Source organism: Cherax quadricarinatus, chromosome 19, assembly GCF_038502225.1.
Source record: "Cherax quadricarinatus isolate ZL_2023a chromosome 19, ASM3850222v1, whole genome shotgun sequence".
NCBI lineage: Eukaryota > Metazoa > Arthropoda > Malacostraca > Decapoda > Parastacidae > Cherax > Cherax quadricarinatus.
Window position 1 is genome coordinate 35,086,141 of NC_091310.1, and position 16,207 is coordinate 35,102,347.

Sequence of the window (16,207 nt, forward strand, 5' to 3'; positions counted from 1 at the left end):
TTGAAGTTGTTTCACCAACTAGTGACTTTGTCATTTCAATACCAAATGAAGATACTCAGGGATAATGGGTAGCAAGAGGGAGAGGGATGATTATTAGGTCATGGAGGGCAGCGGGGCAGTAGACAGTGCAGGAGTAGAGGATAGCAAGAGATTGGGGTAGAAAAGGCCGTGAGGAGTACTAGAGGCATCATCATCAGAGTTTGTGCAGTAAATCAGTTGCTGTCAAAAAGTCAATGAGGAAGTCTGGGTTACAAGAGGGTCCACCAACCTTAACAGGACACATGACCATAATACAAGACACAGACCTCTTTTTGATGTACCCCGTGTCCATATCTCACTGTGTAGAAACTCTATGCACATAAAGGGCCCCAAAATCTGGAATTCATTACCAGTAAATACTGAAGTAACCAGGTCTGAACACCAATTTAAGACTCTTCTCAAAAACCACCTACTCACTCTAAACTAAATACTCAATACTCAATATTTAACTTTACCCAAAAATCTCCCAGTTACATAAATCTTAAAACTTCAAATCTAGACGCCCAAACTACATACATTATTAATCCTACATTGTAGTGTAAATACCTACCCAAAACAATACTACCATACACCCAATTGTAGCATTCTCAGACTGTAAACTACTTTCAACAACTCAATATTTTTTATTGAAACTATTGCAATCTGAGTAAAATTGTTGTCTACTATAAATAAAAACAAAAGTACAACGTAAACAAACCGTGATCAATTTATTTAGTATTAAGTAGTCTGTAAGCCATTAAATTAAGTCTGCCCATAATGCCAAGGCGTGATAGTGGCTCTTTGCACTGCAGCTCATTATTGTAATTTCATAATCTCAATGTAATCTTGCAAAGAAATAAAATTTGTTTGTTTGTTTTGTTTGTTTAAGGGCAGTAGAGTGGTGACGACGTTGGAGGTAAATTCTGGGGCTCGTTGATAGAGTGGGCAGTCCATCAGAATGTGGCTAACAGAAACTGGAACCTGACAGTTCTCACAGAGTGGAATAGGGTACCTCTCCGTGAGATACCCGTGAGTAAGATAACTGTGGCCAATGCGAAGATGGGAGAGAGTAGTCTCCCAACCTCAACATTGATGATAAGATGGCCAGAAACCTATACTCGGCTTAATAGAATGTAGTTTATTAGAGAGCAGATCAGACCAACATTGTTGCCAACGAGGGCAAAGGTGGGCAGCAATTACAGCAAAATAGTCTGTGAATGGAACACCTCTATATGAAACTGGGAGGTCATGTACTGCTGACTGCGCAGCAGTGTCTGTCTGTTCATTGCCCTGTACGTCAACATGACCAGAGACCCAACAAAAAACAATATCTTTGTGCTTGCTAGAGATACGGCATGACCAAAGTTGGATACGAAGCACCAGGGGATGTGTATCAAATTTTCGTATAGCCTGTAGAGCACTAAGAGAGTCTGAAATGACCATAAATGGTGACACAGGCATAGATGCAATACGAATAAGTGCTACGAGAATTGCATACAATTCAGCCATAAAAATGCTTGCCAAGGATAATAAATGCCCTCAGGTAAACACGATGTTGTCCGGAAACACTGCTGTGAATCCGATGCCATCAAAAGACTTGGAATCATCGGTGTACACTGCGATGGCATGAGAATGAGATCGGAAGTGGTTAGGAAAAAGAGAGAGAGAAGCCACTGTAGGCAGTTGGGCTTTCGCGCATGACAATGGGAAAAAGCAGACACGAGCTGTCGGAATTTCCCAAGGGGGGTAGGGAACAGTGAGTTGCTACATGAACATAGAAAGGTGGTAACTGAAGAGAAGACAAGAGTGAATGTAGGCAAAGAGAAAAGGGATGGAGTAAACAGGGGCAACGAGCAAATAAAGAACGTCTACTAATATAAGTGGCTATCCTCTAGATGGCCCGGTGCCCTGGTGGCTAAAGCTCTCACTTCACACACGGAGGGCCCAGGTTCGATTCCCGGTGGGTGGATACATTTCGACGCGTTTCCTGACACCTGTTGTCCTGTTCACCTAGCAGTAAATAAGTACCTGGGTGTTAGTCGACTGGTGTGGGTCGCATCCTGGGGGACAAGACTGAGGACCCCAATGGAAATAAGTTAGACAGTCCTTGATGACGCACTGACTTTCTTGGGTTATTCTGGGTGGCTAACCCTCCGGGGCTAAAAATCCGAAGAAAATCTTATCTTATTTAGATGGAAGGATTGCGGAGGTCATGAGAGTGAACATAGTAGTGAAGGCAATGAGCATCACGGCGATCGGATAAGGATGGAATATTCGCCTCTGCATAGAGACTCTCAACTGGTGAAGAGTGAAAAGCACCAAGGCATAAACATAATCCCTGGTGATGGATGGAATTAAGGCTAGAGAGAGTTGCAGGAGAGGCCACTGAATATATCTGGTCGCCATAATCGAATTTCGATAAAATTAGGGCCGAATATAGTCGAAGGAGAGTTCTATGATCAGCACCCCATGAAAGATGAGCGAGGATTTTAAGGAGGTTCAGCCGGTTATGACACGTTGCCTTCAGGGAGGTAATGTGAGGTTTCCAGGATAACCTACGGTCAAACAGAAGGCCGAGAACTTTACCGTATCACTTTCAGGGATACGCGAGCCATATAGGTACATTGGATGATCAGGGACGACAGAACGTCTAGTGAAAGTAATTTGGCGAGTTTTAATACTAGAAAATTTAAACCCATGAGTGGTAGCCCAAGTGGAAACATGGTTGACCGCATGCTGGAGAGAAACTGCAATAAGATGACAGTCAGTGCCTGCACAAGCTTTAGCAAAGTCATCAACATAGAGCGATGACCAAATTTTGGATGGAAGAACAGAGGCCAGATCATTTGTAGCAAGAAGTGTTGTGTTCAGAATACACCCCCTAGGGGACACCTTCAGCTTGGAGGAAGTCCGGGAAAAGCATATTATCAACCAGAACACGGAAATGTCTTTCAGCTAAGAAGTTCTTAAGGAAAAATGGTAGATTGCCTCGGAGGCCTAAGGAGTGGGCCTGGGCCAAGATATTATACCTCCAAGTTGTGTCATATGCCTTCTCAAGGTCAAAAAAGATGGCTATAACTGAGTAGTTATTGTCAAAGGCATTACGGACATACGTATCTACACATAGTAAATGGTCATTGGTAGAACGGCCCTTACGAAAGCCATATTGACTAGTGGAGAGACTGTTGTGTGTCTCTAAATACCACATCAAACGTCTATTTATCAGACGTTCCATCACCTTGCAAACTGCACTGGTAAGAGCAATGAGACGATAGTGGGAGGCATAATGTCCTGTAGTACCGGTTTGCGGAAAGGGAGAACAATGGCAAATATCCACAGCTGGGGAAGAATTCCTTGTGACTAAAGAAGATTAAAGAGTCGTAAGAGGACTGCAAGGGCTGACTGATGTAAATGCTGTAGCATACGAATATGAATGCTGACAGGCCCAGCTGCCGATGATCGGCAAACTGAGAGTGTTGCCTCCAGTTCCAGAAGTGTAAAAGGCACATTATAAGATTCTTCTCTAAAAGAAGAAAAGTTTAAGGGCTCTAACCCTCTGGCAGACTTTGAAGAACGAAACGAGGGGCACAGGTGAAGCCCCTGAGAGATACGGACAAGATGATTACCAATTTCGGTGGCAACGTCAAGAGGGTCTGCGATATCAACACTGGTAACCCGAAGAACAGGAGCCGGGTCGGGAGAGTATTTACCATTCAGCTTTCGTACTTTTTTCCAGACTGCATTCATAGAGGAAGCAGAAGTGATAGTAGAAACATAATTCCGCCAGCAAGTGCGTTTAGTGACACTGATGACATGGCGAGCGACCGCTCTCTTCTGCTTAAAATCAAGGAATCTCTCTGTGGTTCTATTACACCGGTACCTGCCCCACGCAGCGCGTTTCAAACGTACTGCCCGAGCACAAGAAGGAGACCACCAAGGCATGCACTTCTGAGAATGCCTGCCCGAGGTTTGGGGTATCGAATGTGAAGCTGCGGTTAAAACTGAGGTCGAGAAGATGTGTAAAAGCTCATCAGTGGAGAACGAGAAGGAATCTTACTAAAAGCAGTTAGATGCGAGTAAAGGTCCCAATTTGCTCAGTCAAATTGCCAGAATGGGCTACGAGGAGGTGGTGAATACGAAGGAGAAGTAAGGATGACTGGATAACGATCTCGCAGCGCTGTATAGCCCTTGTGGTTTAGCGCTTCTTTTTTATTATAATAATAATAATGGATAATGATCTCATGTCATGTCATGCAAGTCGGGGAGGACAGACCAGGTGAAGTCTAGTACAGTTGAAAAAGAGCAGACCGAGTGATTGATGCAAGAGAGAGAATAAGTATGAGGATCAGAATGGGTGGAAGTACCCATATTTAAAACATGGAGGGGAAGAGAGGCGAGAAAAGCCTCCAACTGAATGCCGCAGGAGTCACAGTGAGACCCCGCCCCCAGAGGAAATGGTGGGCATTAAAATCGCCAAGTAACAGAAGTGGTGGTGGTAAGAAAGAAACCAGAAATGCAACATCTGGGATAGATAATGCCCGAGAAGGAGAGAGATACAAACAGATTGTATACCACTTATTCAAGTGGATATGGGTTGCAGTGTAATGCAGCGAAGTATGAACAAAGAGCTGACAGTATGGAATACCAGTGCTTATAAGAAGTGCACATTCATTAAAGGTTCCGTCGGCAAAGGATCCGATGAATATAATATATCATAGACCGAGATAGGATGGATAACAGCGGAGCTTAATTAGGGTTCTTGTAAACAAACACAAGCAGGGGAAAACTATAAGAGCAACACCTGAAGCTCACCCCGGTTACCTCTGAGGCCGCAGATATTCCATTGTAAATAAGCCATGATTTGCAAAAGAAAGATACAAGGAACCTGAAGGTAGAGGTATCTACAGACTAGTAGGGTTATAAAAGCCCACATGTGGAGGCAGCAGAAAACTTTTAAGCAGGAAAGGATTGGGACGCTGGCAGATAGGAGTTGTGCAGACGGAGAAGAGTGAAGAGAAACTGGAGGTGGATCAATGTCTATCAGTGGTCTAGTCTCCTCAATATATTCTGATATAGCTTCAAGTGTTTCAGAGAGCAAGGACGTTGTATGTGGTACAATATTGGAGATGGAAGAAGGAGGGTGAGTAAAGATCGGGGTGACGATGGACTGTACCAAAGTAGGGATGGACGAAAGAGTAGAGGGAACTACAGAAGAAGCTTGGGAGGGGACAGGGGAAGAAGGTACTGTATGAGGAGGAGGATGAACCACCACACTCGTAACAGCCAGTTAGAGGTGAAGAACCGGGTACAGAGACAGAAGGAAAAATATGCGGGTTGCAGAAGGGAAGGAGGGGTTAAAGAAGATTTTAACAATGGAGATGTTTTGGACATCGGAGAAGGAGAGGGGTGATGGGAAGGAAGTGTTGTACGAAGTCTTGAAGACACGGACACTTGTGAGTGATTATTATTATTATAATCAAAAAGAAGCGCTAAGCCACAAGGACTATACAGCACTTGTGAGTGAGAAGAGGAAGAGGTGAGAACAGAATGAGGGGCCGAGGTAGGGACCTCTGAATCCAGAACAGCAAAAGAATTAGAGGCAGGGGTGACTGTGGAAGGGGTGACCACAGAGCAGGCTGCAGAAGTTGGGCCCCCAGAGGAGGGGGGACGTTTAGTAACTCGAAAATAAGAAATACGAGGAAGTCTCCCTTGGAGGCGTAGATGACAGACTGTCATATTATATGGGAGGCCTTCTGCCTCTTGGAATTATTATAATTATAATCAAAAAGAAGCACTAAGCCATGCCTCTTGGAAACAACGGATTTCACGTTCATTTAAGTAAATTTGGCAATGGCAAAAGCAAGATGGGTGAGCCTCATGACAATTAAGGCAAGAGGGAGGTAGACTACAAGACGTATTGGTATGGTCATCGGCACCACAGACTGGGCATTTGGCCATGGACCTGCAATATTTAGCTGGATGACCAAAACACCAGCAATTTCTACACTGTTGCGGTGTAGGGATCACTTTTCGAACTTGTAAAGTGTCCTGCAATATATACAGAGAACAGAAGCTCACAGCAGTCAAAAGTTAAGAGAGCTACATTGCAAAGGTATCGTCTCTGCCTGCGGGCAGAGAGGACATGAGTGTCTACTTTGAGGATTGGAAGGTCTTGGAGTTCAAGCTGTTCCAGAATGTCATCGCCACATGTCTGGAAATTCTGTTGAGTAATGGTATGGGGGAGAATGACAGTACCATTACAAGAATTGAGGGAATGATGTTTGTTGTTGATATTCCCTGGGCGGTGGTGAGGGAGGGTTGATGATACACCGGCATCCTGCTGGGTAGACAAGTTGAGTTGTGGAGTCCTTGGTGTTATTCTTTGGAGAGAAAGATCGTGAGGTTGGTTGGCATTCTGGACTGATGAAGCATGCACTGCTCTTGAGAGCATGAAAGGATCTTTATCTACCAACATGTTATAGGAGCGCCTTGCCAATACTATGGTCGGAAAGAGAGGCAGTAGAGGAAGTCGGTCATAGAGTAAAAAACTTACTCCACTGTGTATTTTGAAACATAACGTGTGAAGAGAGTGCGTTACATGACGGTCTTGTCCGAGTAGAATGAGAAGGAAGCGAAGAAGTATCATCAGGTAATGGTCTTGGGCGTTTAGGTGTGGGACCGTAGTTGGTCCAACATGGGACGGGCGGGCGATCCGAAAATTGCCGCACCGTAGAGAGAGAAGCCGGAAGCATAGTCAAAGAAGAGTGGAGGTCAGACATATCGAGTCAGTCGGAACCCTAGTACCTGAAGTGGGTGACGAAATGGCACCAGCGAGAGGTACAAGAGCATTAGAAATGTCCAAAGAGCAGTCAAATAACGAGGCAGGGTCGGAACAGGGTGTGGTATCAGTAAGGTGCCCTGGGGGAGCAGGTTCATGGATTTGGGCTCATGGTTATGTCACTTCTTTCTTTCCTAGAAAAAAAAATGGGGAGAACATGGAGGAATGGCTCCTAGGTGATCCAGATTCCACGGCAAACTACACCACCGCCAAGGACACAACGGAATGGGATGGATCCTGTCACCCTTCACCCTGGCTAGGAACTAGAGTGCCTGTGGGAAGAATCCCAAAGGCTGAAAATAGGAAGGGAATAGGGGAGGGTTGGAGAGGAAGGGAAAATGGGAAAAAGTGGGGATGGGGAGGATGGGATAGGGAAGGGGGGAAATTAGGTTCGGTCTGAGGAAGGAGATCAAAAGGTCTAATTCCTCAGACCAAGAGCCTCTTCACCGCGCCAAGGAGACCCCTTTGAAGAGGAGTACACTCGTATTATTATTATAATAAAAAAAGAAGCGCTAAACCACAAGGGTTATACAGCGCTGCAGTACACTCGTAGCTTCACCCAACCTACACCTCTCCTCTTAACCTGTCTTCTGTATACCCTTTGATTTTCCTCTTTCTTGTTTCATTTCCTTTTCTATTTTTATCTGTGGCAAGTGCTAAACCCATAGGGATTATACATCTTTCCTGTCCTAGCTTGGACCAATTGACCCACTGCAGTTGTTCTCTTGCCTCCTTGGGGGAGGGGGTGGAGGTGTTAGTAAGAGATACTTTAATCTACACAGCCTTGGAATGCGATTCCCTCTCATTACTGTTACTAATCCTACCCGGCGTGACCCAGATTTCCACCAAGTCTTCAAAAAAGTCAGGCAAAAATACCCTCCTCCAATATTTCCGTTAAGGGGCACGTAAGTACTCCTGTCTTTTAATAACATGTTCATTTTTCCACTATAATCTACCTTGTTCATAATTACTCTCGCATCTGCTTTGTTTCGTAAGGGAAAGTCCAGGATCTTCCCTTAATTCATGGTATAACTTAAATCTTTGATGGCAATTGACAATTGTTTTTTTTATTTATTTATGAATTTTAGCATACATACAGAGGTACAAAAAAATACAGGTAAGAGCAGCATGCCAAAGCCACTTATATGCATAGCATTACGGGCCTTGCATTAATCTTTAATCTGAAAAATACGACAGCCAGTGAGAGCGTCAGCTGTCGTAAATTGGAAGGTATGTACAGGTTGCAACACGTGCACTAAATTGTTACTGGTGTTGCAGACTATACACATGTACAACAGTGTTGTTACCCTTGTATAACACTAACAAGGCTGAGTAAGTACTTGCAACCATTTATTCTTTATTCATTCATTCATCTTTCGTACACATTAACAATGAAAATATAAATATCTCCAATGGTGAGTTTGATGATGTAAATTATAAAAAAAAAAGCGCTAAACCCACTACGGTCTGATGTGTAAAAAAAAAAAACAACTAAAAAAAAAAAAACACCATTCTTTGTGGTTTAAACCAAGGGAAATATTTTAGAATTTTTTGGTTTACAATAACATGAAAATATTAATTATAACAAGGCGAGCCCCATAATTATTTTAACAGAAGCACATAGGCATAACTCATCATGAAAAGCCACTCCAGCAAGTGGGAAGAAGAGAAGACCAGAGACGGAGTACAAACTAGGGGAAGTAGCATATATAGACGTTTGTTTTAATTAGTGTTAAGCGCTAAACCCATGCGGGTCATTCAACGCTTGATCCTCCGTCTGCTGAGCGTCAGACAAGATGTGCTTCCTAATATTTTTATTTACTACAGGTAATTTTGTACCCACCTACATAGCATTATGCTATGTAGGTGGGTACACCTACATAGCATTATGCTATGTAGGTGGGTACACCTACATAGCATAATACTATTAGCATATACAAATAAAAAAGATTATTTCATCATGGGAGCATCGCCGGAGTTTAAGACTCTCAAGAACCCAAGAACAGCATTGAAGACTTAGTGAAGTGTTCAGAGAGTTCTATATCATGTTATAGTAACTGAGTGTGCCGGAGTGCACCCCATATTATTATAATAAAAAAGAAGCGCTAAGCCACAAGGGCTATACAGCGCTGCAGTGCAGCCCATAGCTGATGAGAAAGAAGTGAATGCTTGTCTGCTACAAGATGGGCGCTAGAACTAGACAGGAAAGGTGTGAAGACCAAGAACTGAGCCTCAGTAATAAAGGCTGGCAAAAAAATGTCGATAACGCTGTATGAGTCTGTACGAGGAGATGGTAACTACACCAAGGTGGAGATGTGAAGATACATTGACTAGCATCACAGCAACAGTGACGAGGTATAGACTATATAGTGACACGCTGACACAACTATCCACAGCTTTAAAAACCATACCAAACAACCAGATCAAACGAAATTAAGTAGAGGCAGGTCTAGGAGCTTAAACTTAAACCCCCTTAAACTCAATTACGTATTTACACACATCACGTAATGTACTCTGATATACCGTACATGTTTTAACGAATACTGAATACAGACAGTGCCTAAAAAAAAAAAAGGATTGAATGAAATTTTGTTTACCTGTTCACTCATTCCACGTAAAGGTCAATGATCATCTGAGAACATTCTATGTGCAAGAAAAGTGAAAGATTCGCTTGTGCTGTGCAAACACTGAATTTGAGTGTGTCAGGCCGAGGCTGTGGAATACCATACATCCAGCTGTCATCCAGACAATGAGCACATCAACAGTTACAATATAAAAATATACTAATTCAAAATAACATTTAAAAATCTTCCTAAAATATACCACGTACTCTAAACAAATTTACAGCATTAGAAATATAGCATCGTTCTTCTCATAGATGTAAGTTAATGCTGAATTCGGAGAGTATATATATTTGAACTCGACTCGTTAGTTTCTCTTATTCGCAGATTAATGAAATTGTTAATGTGTGTTATGGAGACTATGAATAAAAACCGTTATTAACCTCTAATACTCAGTTACACATTAAAAACACTGAGAACGAAGAAAATTGTATACGTCAACAAGGAGCAGCAGCTGCGGCTATGTGAAGAAATCATAATTTAAGATGCTATATAATCTGAACCACCTTAAAGAGATTCAGATCTTTTAACACTTCTTTGAATACTTCTATTTACGATAAAAAATAATTGAGAGATTAGTGATCCGAGTAAATACTAAAATATTATCTGAATACTTATAAAAAATATAAATAATTTTTGGACCGTGATAAGGGTCGAGCACGGACATTAAATTTGAAATTCGTTTTCCATTTTGTCATTTATAATGCATAGTCTTGCTTAATATTATCCAACAATAATCCCTCAAAACCGGAGATTCAAGGGCTGTGTAACATAGCGTTCTGTGAAGCCTCTGGGGTTCATATGCCACATGCGACACTGTCCCTCCCTGTCCCTGATGGAGCACTCCAGGCGAGGAGTTGTTTTAGGCACTCCCTCCTGCACCGCCTGGTTTTCCGTTCCAGAGGGTCCATGTTGTCGAGTCTGCGGCTGTGGCTGCCGTTCTACTTCTTCTCCGTGACTCTCTTCTGGTATTGTGTACAGCTGTGAGCGAGGTGCTGGTGAAGACGCTGGGTTACTATTGGACACCGTGTTTAAACACTCCATCTTTAAGACGTTGAAGTAGAGCTGACCGATGGTGGTGGCCAGCGGATCCTTGACGGCCTTCAGACACCGGAAGAACTCTAGTTCGCAGCTACAGTGTGACCTGTGATGGACAGAAGCAGTGACCTGAGAGATGCAGGGTAACCTAAGAGGGAGAGCAGCAGTGTGATCTACATAAGAGGGACAGTGTGACCTGAGGGGGAGTCACATTATATTTTAAGCAGACACCAACACTTGGTAATCATGGCATTTTAAACTGTAGAAAAGGACAATAATTGTTAAGGTTTGAACACTTATTATTAAACTATTTAAAGGATGAGAACACTGAAGAACATGACCAAGCTCTCATTTCCACATTTCTTCCATTATCCTTTTTTTTATGCAAAGATTTTTTTTACCACAACTGTCTCCTACTCATTTACGGTGAAAAAAGTTAACTTTCTCGTCATTCAATCAACGTCTATGTTGCCAGAAGCGATAACATTATTTAAGTAATCCTAACAACATCTACTCGACGTGAGAACTTCAAATACCCCTCGATCTATCCCCTCATTCACTACACGCTATTTTTTTCTATTCCTATTGATAAAAATTCCCTCTGAACTTAGTCTATGTAGTGATCTTTTTGTAAATGGAGAGAAAAACTTGGCTGAGGTATGCCAGTGAATGTGCTACCAATGAGTGGGTCATTATCTGCCAAACACCAGTCTCAGGACACGCTAGACTCTTCCTAACGAACGTATCGCCTATTTCGACTACTTTCCACTCACCTGGTGCTAAAGCCGAAGTTGGTGAGGCCGTAGCGGGTTTGTAGGGGCAGAAGTTTGACGGGGCAATGGTCATGGGCGCGACAACAGGCGTCCAGCTGGGCCCTCTGCCCCAGCTGGTGGTAATAGGTGGCCTGATCCCGCTTACCACACCACAGCGTCCCTGGCAAGATGCCCTGCAAGGCTGTCAGCGGACCCATCCACCACAAGTTCACATCTGAAAGCAACAGAAAGCTGTAGTTTAGTAGTAAGAGAATACCAGGCTCACAATCGAAAGGTCCCAGGCAGGAAGGGACATACAGCCTTACAACCGCTGTGCAAGTTTACCTAGCAGAAAATAGATAGGATAACGTCCCATAGCTTGTCAGCAACAACAAAAAAGCTGAAAACAACCTTAAAAAATACAAGCCACAACGAAGACTGGCAGTGGTGTCTATCGCACCCTCAAGTGCCTTTATGCGGCACCCTGGCCAGAGTGCCGGCACCATTAACAAGTCATCTTAGGACAGATCTGTGCCACATTATGAGAGAGTAGTTACAATTCCTCGGTTCAAGAGCCCTTAACCGGCATCAGGTTACCATACATCCTTAAAGGGGACAATGAAGAATAAAAAGAAAAGTCAGTACCGCGACTGGAACAATTTACAAATAATCAACATTGAGTTTGATAATGGTCAAGCAGGGACAGTTAGTTTAGTTAGTTTAATATCCTTATAATGCACCCCATACCCATCCCGTGGGCGGTAGTCAAAGTATTACAGAGGTACATAAGGGGTAAAGGGACTGGACCCCAAAGTTTTGAGAGCTGAACAAGTTACAAGGTAATGAAGTCTGGTAGATCTGGTCACAATCAGCAGGGACAGAAACCTCATTCTGCAGTTGTAAGAATACCTCTGAAAATATTGACGTGGCATCATTGCTGGTGTGTAGGTGTGGGAGGGTAGCATACCTGGTGTGGAGGCGAGGTCCTCCGTGGTAGTAGTTTGGCTGTTGAGAACACCGCAGAGAGTGATGAGGTGGACCATGGTATGCAGGGGCAAGGGCACCAGGGGCATCACACTGCCCAGGTACTGTCGGGCTGCGCACTGCTCACGGTTCTGGCTGTTGGGGATTTTTATTACTACAAATAATTATTAATTACAATCATAATAAGCGCTAATCCCGAAATGTCATATAGCGCCTGGGAAATCAATTGTTATTGGGTTTAATTCAACAAATCGGATAAAGTACCTGACCTCACTTGTCACGACGGTACTTAAACTCTGCTAAATTTATATACCAGTGGTTTTATGTATTTCATATACTTGATGAAGTCTTCCCCCCCCCAGTGGGGTAAAACGTCGTAATATAAGTTTCTTCCCTAAAAGTATTTTTACCACCTTCGAATAACTCCTTTGCAATATGCTTGCGCATGGATATTAAAAAAAATAGTCATCTGATAAATTTAAAAGTTTGCCATGCAGTGTTTTGCCAACTTCGCTCTGTGTATGTTTCGTAACAGTAACAATAAACATTATAATTTAACTGAAAACATTGCTAGAACATGGCTTTCAAATAAGCTGAAGTAGGACGACTCATCGCGTGCGAAACGTGTAAACTCGAGTATTTATAAACATTACACAAGGTACTTCATGTTTATCTTTTGAACTATTTGAAATGCAAGTTCCCTATTTAAACACTGGAACAGACAACAGCAAGGAATGCTCCCCGCAGAAGGAAGTACTGATACTTACATGACTTCCTGAACCACACAGTGAACCATAGTGCCGTTCTCAGTCTGCAGAACCGCTGCTACCGCCTCATTGTGAAAGTACCCGACCCACCGAGCTCCTTCGACAGGAGTGAAGGCTTCCAGGGGCGGCAGAGGATGACTCCCAAATGACTGGTCGGTGCCCTCTGCTCGTGACCTTTTCATGTTATGGTCTTCGAGGTGCGGCTGGGAGGAGCTGCTTGAGGGTGCAAGGTCCTCTTCAAGTAATGTTGGTAGTTCTGCTGCCCTGGAGACCTTGTTTTGAGGTCCGCCATCATGAGAATAATGAAGTTTTTCTGAATCTCCACTACTGTTCGCCAAGAACACATGGTGCTCTGTACTCTCGTCTAACTCGCATGCACGGGTAACAGGAACGATAGCATCATTTCCGCCGTTTGTCCCAGATATGTTTTTTGCAGGCTTTCCCGCTTCGAGAGGAAGATTTATGTCCCTCTCCAAGGTGGTATTGGAGGTAGTAGCTAAGTTGCCCTTGAGAGCAATGATGAAAACAGGCAATATCAGAAAGACAGCATACCAGCCACGTGACTTCATTCTCGCTTAATTCCAAACCTCACAAACTTTCTGTTGCTGTCACAAACGCCGCACCGCACCCAGATCCGTGTTGCCGTCGAGTGACATTGCTTGATAACATGGAGCCCACATTGTTGTTTTCTTAGGTGTGGCCGTTATACTGTTGCTTCTGCTGTCTTGCTGGAGTTTTGCCAGGCATACAATTTAGAAAAGGCTGTCACATCTGCAAATCAGTCTGTTTTTTCTTCTGTAATTTTTGTTGAGGCTGTCTAATCTGTTGGAGTGTTAAAATCTGAATAAGTCATAATCGAAGAAAAATATTGATATGGAATAATAACACTAAGAAATATAAAACTACCAGATAATCAGGCTCTTTTGAAATCAGGTGACCAGAAGCCACCTGCTGGAGGAAGTGAAAGGCATTCAGAATAGGGGAAGAGGAGCATGACTGAACTGGCAGGTGACGAGGAATAGGCAGGAAGAATTAAGAGGCGTGTTGAAAGGGGAGAGGCAAGGAAAGGGAGAGTCTGGTTGACGGTAAAGATTGAGGGTAACTGGCAGGAGTGTCAGGAATTATTACTTTAGTTACACAATGTGGTATAGTACTCTTATTGTTAGAGATTTTTAGCTAATATTTTTGTCCTGCTTCACGTGAAAGCTCTACAACACTCAAACATAAACTGACACCATATATAGGCCAACTAACGCCTCCGGCATCACTACACCTTTGACACTAACACTGACAAAGAAGCTGCACTACACTATTACACAATTATGCCACTTAACTTCTCCCATAATAATACACCCATATGTTAGAGAGGGCTGCGTAGTTTCTAATTACATCTACACCACAAAGTATGTGGAAAGATGTCATGTATGCAACTGCACCTATGCAATAATTAATTTAATATCTATTATGCACCCCATACCCATCCTGTGGGTGGAATAGGGCCATACAAAACACCATCCACACAGATTTATAACCAATATAGACCTAACAACTGGGTTATAAGCCTTATGACAGTGGAGTCGTTAACAAAAGCCAAAGGAAATATGTGTCCGATACAGTTTATAACTCCACTATATACTCGGGGTTAAACAGCTGCCATATGTAAAGGAAAAAGAATAAGATAAACGGGATTCTATATGGACTGACCTGAATTGCCGACGTAAGGATGTTCACCTAGATCGCGTAGTGGTGGAAGCTCTCTGAAGATCCTCATCCTCTCTACACAAGTAGTCCTCGATTTTTATTTATGTGGGGGTGAAGGCAGATAAATATCCTCAAACGCTTCAAGATAAAGGGCCACTATATTATCCGGGGTTTATACTTTCTCTGTGAGCCGAGGAGAGAGCGAGTCTAGCCGCCCCACCGCACTACCTAACTGGTTCCTGGTAACTGAGTCGCTCACTCGTTCCTTTCTCACTGTGGACATCGCTTTTCCTACTCATACCAGTTCATTTCGCTATTTTCATTGAGTTTCGTTCGTAATTAATCAGTGATTCGTTACGGGTTTACAAATTTAGTCCAGATTAACAACACGTAGGTTAACTTTGCTTCAAACATCCCACCTGTTTCTAAACTTAATGAATCCTCTCACCTTAATCATTACAACTTCTCAAGATATACCGCCGAACAGAGGCCATAACAAAATCCGTAAAATCGCTTAGTAATCCTCCCCAGAGTTTCTAATCAGAATATGCAGTTTTGTGTAATTACAATCGAATACAATATTGATTGTAATTTTGTAACTTTTGATAACTTTCACTTCCGGAGATGTGCAGGTCATGTCTAACGGTGCGACCCACTGTCTTCTTCACCCACTCATGGGCGGATCCTGAACTCACTTCAAATACAAGTGTACTTAAATAATTTGAATATATCATTACTGTTCTCTCAGCGCACTATCCATGGTTATATTGGTTGCAATATCTCAACTCATTCTGAATATCTGAGTGGATCAGCTCACCAGAGGATTATTATTATTATTATTATTATTATTATTATTATTATTATTATTATTATTATTATTATTATTATTATAAAAATGGGGAGCGCTAAACCAGTAGGATTATATAGCACCTGGGGAGGGGGGATGGAAGGTATTCAGGCTCAATTCAGGGAACTGGAGCACAGATCCAGTTCCCTAGATCAAGAGCCCCTCACCAGCGTCGAGGAACCTCCCTTGAGGGACTCACCAGTGGAAATGTAGGTGAAGAAGAGCGTTTTCTATTCCTGTCTATTCATAGAAAACTTAACTTTTGGCTCACGCTGTAAATCTGGAACAAAATTATGAATACGGATTATAAAGGGATTCAGAGGAAACCAATTAGCCGGTCTTGAGCTCTGGTGATGGGATATGCACTACCTGAACTCTGAAGGAGGAGTGGGGATGGTCCTGCCTGCACTCTGAAGCAGGAGTGGGGATGGTCCTGCCTGCACTGTGAAGGAGGAGTGGGGATGGTCCTGCCTGTACTCTGAAGGAGGAGTGGAGATGGTCCTGCCTGCACTCTGAAGGAGGGATGGGGATGGTCCTGCCTGCACTCTGAAGGAGGAGTGCGGATGATCCTGCCTGCACTCTGAAGGAGGGATGGGGATGGTCCTGCCTGCACTCTGAAGGACGAGTGGGGATGGTCCTGC

General features: G+C 43.2%; 1 protein-coding gene across 2 annotated transcripts; it reads right to left on the reverse strand.

Moving 5' to 3' along the window:
* Positions 1-7,907: 7,907 nt before the first annotated feature.
* LOC128688323 (uncharacterized) lies at positions 7,908-15,505 on the reverse strand. Of its 2 annotated transcripts, XR_011392191.1 has the most exons (6): positions 14,723-15,505; positions 13,019-13,840; positions 12,235-12,386; positions 11,289-11,502; positions 8,733-10,621; positions 7,908-8,699 (listed from the first exon to the last, which is right to left on the reverse strand). XR_011392191.1 is itself a non-coding variant. In XM_053776095.2 (5 exons), the coding sequence occupies exons 2-5, from the start codon at positions 13,585-13,587 to the stop codon at positions 10,219-10,221; spliced, it is 1,338 nt and encodes a 445-aa protein (XP_053632070.2). In that variant the 5' UTR covers positions 13,588-13,840; positions 14,723-15,505; the 3' UTR covers positions 7,908-10,218. The 2 variants fall into 2 exon arrangements, 1 of the variants encoding a protein (XP_053632070.2); XM_053776095.2 differs by having other exon boundaries at positions 7,908-10,621.
* Between the last annotated feature and the right edge of the window lie 702 nt (positions 15,506-16,207).

Bases quoted from the DNA above. Each gene is read 5' to 3' on its own strand.
- LOC128688323 (XM_053776095.2), bottom strand. From the start codon at position 13,587: ATGAAGTCACGTGGCTGGTATGCTGTCTTTCTGATATTGCCTGTTTTC. The intron at 12,387-13,018 runs GTAAGTATCAGT...AATCCCCAACAG, and splicing joins TGTGTGGTTCAGGAAGTCAT to CCAGAACCGTGAGCAGTGCG. The intron at 10,622-11,288 runs GTGAGTGGAAAG...TGTCCATCACAG, and splicing joins AACTTCGGCTTTAGCACCAG to GTCACACTGTAGCTGCGAAC.